This window comes from Saccoglossus kowalevskii, chromosome 4 (genome assembly GCF_978046115.1).
Source record: "Saccoglossus kowalevskii chromosome 4, keSacKowa6.1, whole genome shotgun sequence".
Classification (NCBI taxonomy): Eukaryota; Metazoa; Hemichordata; class Enteropneusta; family Harrimaniidae; genus Saccoglossus; species Saccoglossus kowalevskii.
This window is the reverse complement of record NC_140644.1, coordinates 717,789-721,723: the sequence shown is the minus strand read 5'-3', so window position 1 is coordinate 721,723 and position 3,935 is coordinate 717,789. Positions and strand designations below refer to the sequence as shown.

General features: G+C 36.3%; 1 protein-coding gene across 1 annotated transcript; it reads left to right on the top strand.

The window, feature by feature from the left end:
• Nucleotides 1-2,632: 2,632 nt before the first annotated feature.
• Nucleotides 2,633-3,727, top strand: LOC102807419 (octopamine receptor beta-1R-like). Its single transcript, XM_006811924.1, has one exon. The coding sequence runs from the start codon at nucleotides 2,633-2,635 to the stop codon at nucleotides 3,725-3,727; it is 1,095 nt and encodes a 364-aa protein (XP_006811987.1).
• The last annotated feature ends 208 nt before the right edge of the window (nucleotides 3,728-3,935 follow it).

Below are 3,935 nucleotides of genomic sequence, written 5' to 3'. Positions count from 1 at the left end.
GCAATGTTACTGGTGGTGTGCGTGAGATGGGTAGTGTGAGCAATGCAGATATATTAGTGGGGTTTATTAATGGGATATAATCACTAATTTTAGGATTCTTGATGGAAAGTACAACGTCGTTATTCCAAAATGTGAAATTGAATGATTTGTCTACCTAGAAATTCATCTTTATACAAGCAACGAAATAAATAAGCTGACAGGGGAGCACAATTTGTTCCATGGGAATGCCAATAATCAGTTAGAAAATATATTCCCCAAATTCGACAAAAAAGTTAATAATAAGAAATTCAAATAAATGTCATTTTCATGGTATGATTTACAAGCAAACATACGCTTCACATTTTTCATTTTTGCCGCAAAGTCAAATCATTTTGTCATTATTTATTAATGTGCTCTGTCATAATCTACAGTCTGTTGCGCTTTCATGGGATAATGTAGGTCTATTTAATCTTTGCTATTCCTTTGGCATAGATTTAATGTCGTACATGCATTGCATAAATTATTTGAGTTGAAACCCCATTGTGACAAGATAAGAACCATAAAAATAGATATATTCATTTATATAAACATGTTTTACTGACTGTGGCGGCGAATGGTAAAGCTTGAAAATTACGAGCAGTATTAGTAGTAATCTATTTAATACAGTGACTCACATGTCCAAAAGCTGCCAAGCTCAATAGACCTATAAGTCACTTCAGTCACCTAACTGATACATTCACTTATGAAAGCTATAAAAATACAATCACGTGAGTGGTATTAAGGCGAGAACAGAGTCAAAGGAAGTCCCTATTATGTTTATAAAAGCATAAAATTATCACTATGTGGTACCGTGATCACATGATAGCAATACAACAATATCAGGACAAGCTACTAAAGCGTTGCAATCACTTCTGGTTAATATGTCATTAATAGGACCAGTAATAAATTATATCTGATTCGATACAAGCACAATATATTATTGCAATATAAAAGCATTATTAGGGGGTCACATCGATATGAACAGCGGATACTGAAAATGTCTAATTCAAATTTCGTAAATGTTTGCTATATCCACCAAAGATGCCGTCAGTGCATGCAGCAGTATACATAGTCTTCTAAATCACAATTTAATCTGAAACGAGAGGTTTTTTATTACATCAGAACATTTTCAAATGACGGCGTTGCGCACTCTGCTCTTTGATTGGCTGGTTTCCATTAACATTTATAAATATTTATATAGATGAAGAAATGCCTTTATTGCGCCGAGAATATTCAATATGAACATTTGGCCCAGATCTCCTGTAAAATAAAGTTTTCTGTGCAAGATCATTAAAATTATTGCTTATTAGTTAAGACCTTGGTGAGGATTGCCATAACTAGGTGGTGGTTGTGGTTGTGAGATTATATTGTCAACGTACCGACCACACCTTCAATTTTCAAAATGGTTGTAGATTCGTTTGAAAGATTGTCCTTTATAAATTACATGAACACAGCTATAGAACACATCCAAATACAAGAATATCTACAGACATCGTGAGTTCACCTCGAAACTAATGCCAATTAGAAATGTAATTCAGCTTACTATGCGCTTCACCGCATTGGTAAAGTTCCGGCTTTGTTGGACAAACCAGCTACGATGAAGTAAGTCTATGCATTTGTGACGTCAAGGTTGGCCTCACTATACTCTATGGATGCTCACAATTTCATTTAGACACACTCTAGCCGATTCAAAATGCTGTAGTCAGACTTATAGACCATATTACATCTGCACTTCATGATTTGCATTTAAATGCATTTGTGAAATACTCGATATTTAATTAAGTACTGTTGATTATGTATCAAATTTTAAATAATTTTTCTCCAACTTGTTCATGTGACTTATTTGACCGAGGTCATATATATAACTGATTTATTTTGTATTGAATATACAAATTCAGTAGTTTAAAAACTCGTATTTTTAGAAAACAGATCGTCATTTAAATTGTTGACAGTATAGATATTGTAAAAAGTAGTTGAAAACGGGTTGTTCTAGAGAATGTTTAACCATTTAAATTTCTTTTTATTCATGTATTGTACAGCGATGAACATCCATATAGATAACTGTTTTCATATTATTATCAGTATCGTTATTATATGTGTTGATTATTCGCCAGAATACAATACAACGCACGCGTAGTGACCTATATACAATGAACCTTCACATGTGTGGCAGTCAACTGCTCGTTGCCAAACAGTAGACATCGTGCTACGCCAACGTTGTGCACGTAATCGTCAGTGTTCTAGTCTTCGGGCTTAGTAGTACACGTATCTCGGAGATCACAGAATAATCCATATATGTACAGCATTTAGCCTATATTATATTTGAGATTATTACAGGTGATATAAGTGAGTATTGATAATGAATGCAAACTAATGATGTCTATATTACTGTGACAATAACTTTCAACCTTGGTGTTAACTCATTCCTTCGCGCCTGATATTTAATCTTTCCCCAATGGACTGTATTCACTACAATTTATTGTATATGTTGCAGGTGACAGATTGAGTCGGTTTCATCAAACGCTCCGTGCATCTCGTCAAAACAGAAAAAGCAAAGCGTGGTATGTTTCACAGAATTAATCTAACGACATTAGAAACGGGAAATCTACGAAATATGTCAGCGGATTCAAGAGATGAAATCAGCAAACACATTGGTTCAATTTTTCTCATCGTTATTATAACGTTGTCGATTACGGGAAACATGCTAGTAATCGCCGCCGTCATGTATTCAGCAAAACTACGTGAGCAGTTTTCTATTTATTTCATTGTAAATTTAAGTTTGACAGATTTGACCAATGCTACGTTTGTAATGCCCTTCGCAACGGCGTCTTTTATGAATGATTCTTGGAGTTTTGGACCATTAATCTGTGAGATGAACTGTGCATTGAATTACATGTGCATTATAACGTCAATGTTGACGTTATGTTTTATCGCTGTGGAACGCTACATTGCCGCAGTGGATACAAGTATGCACCGAAGAAGCGTAACTAAAAAGACGATCCTTGTAATAATAACATTTTCATGGGTTCAGGCATTTGTTTTTGCCATCATACCTGTTGCTTCGTCTTGGGTAACGTATGACTACTGGGAAAGTGTCTGCGCCATTGATTGGAATCATGGTGGGCTGCGGCCGTTGGTTTACGTTATCACGGCGTTTATACTGTGTTTCTTGTTGCCATCGGTAATCATGTCTGTGGCGTATATAAGACTCTATCGAGCAGTATCAAATACATGTAGCATAAATCCATCTGAAAAAAGAATAATGCAATCATTGGTAGTCATAGTTACACTTTTTCTAGTCTGTATGTCGCCGTTCTGTGTTACTAAACTCATCAAGATATGTTTTAGTAAATACTCCATACCACACGCAGTGAACACACTCGCCACCTTCATGCAGTTTTCGGCGAGTGCAGTTAACCCAATCATTTACGCGTTTTTCCGTCGCGATCTTCGACTCGTGTTCAAAAGAATGTTATGTTTCAAACGTTTTGCTAAAGTGGAGCCGGGAAGCGGGGTAACAACGGTGTTTTCTTTGACAGGTCGTCAACAGACAGCTAAAAACATATCAGACATTCAACACGACCCGAACCTTAAACAACAAACATTTATAGAAGAAGATATGGAAGTGGAGAATGACCTCGACCTGGATGTGTTTTATTTAGACGAAGCGCCCCAAAGCGGCAACGCTTGCATGCTGTCGAAGTGTTGAAATCACCGAGTAGTGAAAGTAGAGATGGTTAACTCAGTGGCAGATTATCCTTCTGACATAAGCAGTCGAAGAGGCACACCCATCAGTCAGTAATTATCTTACACAATTGTATGGCATAACACAGGCTACTCTAACGTCAACATTACAGAACACATCTCCTTCGAAAGTGAACTCGCTTCCTTTTGATCTCATCACTAATTAGTCGTCA

Excerpts from the sequence above, each read along its gene's own strand:
- LOC102807419 (XM_006811924.1), top strand. The coding sequence starts at position 2,633 with ATGTCAGCGGATTCAAGAGATGAAATCAGCAAACACATTGGTTCAATT.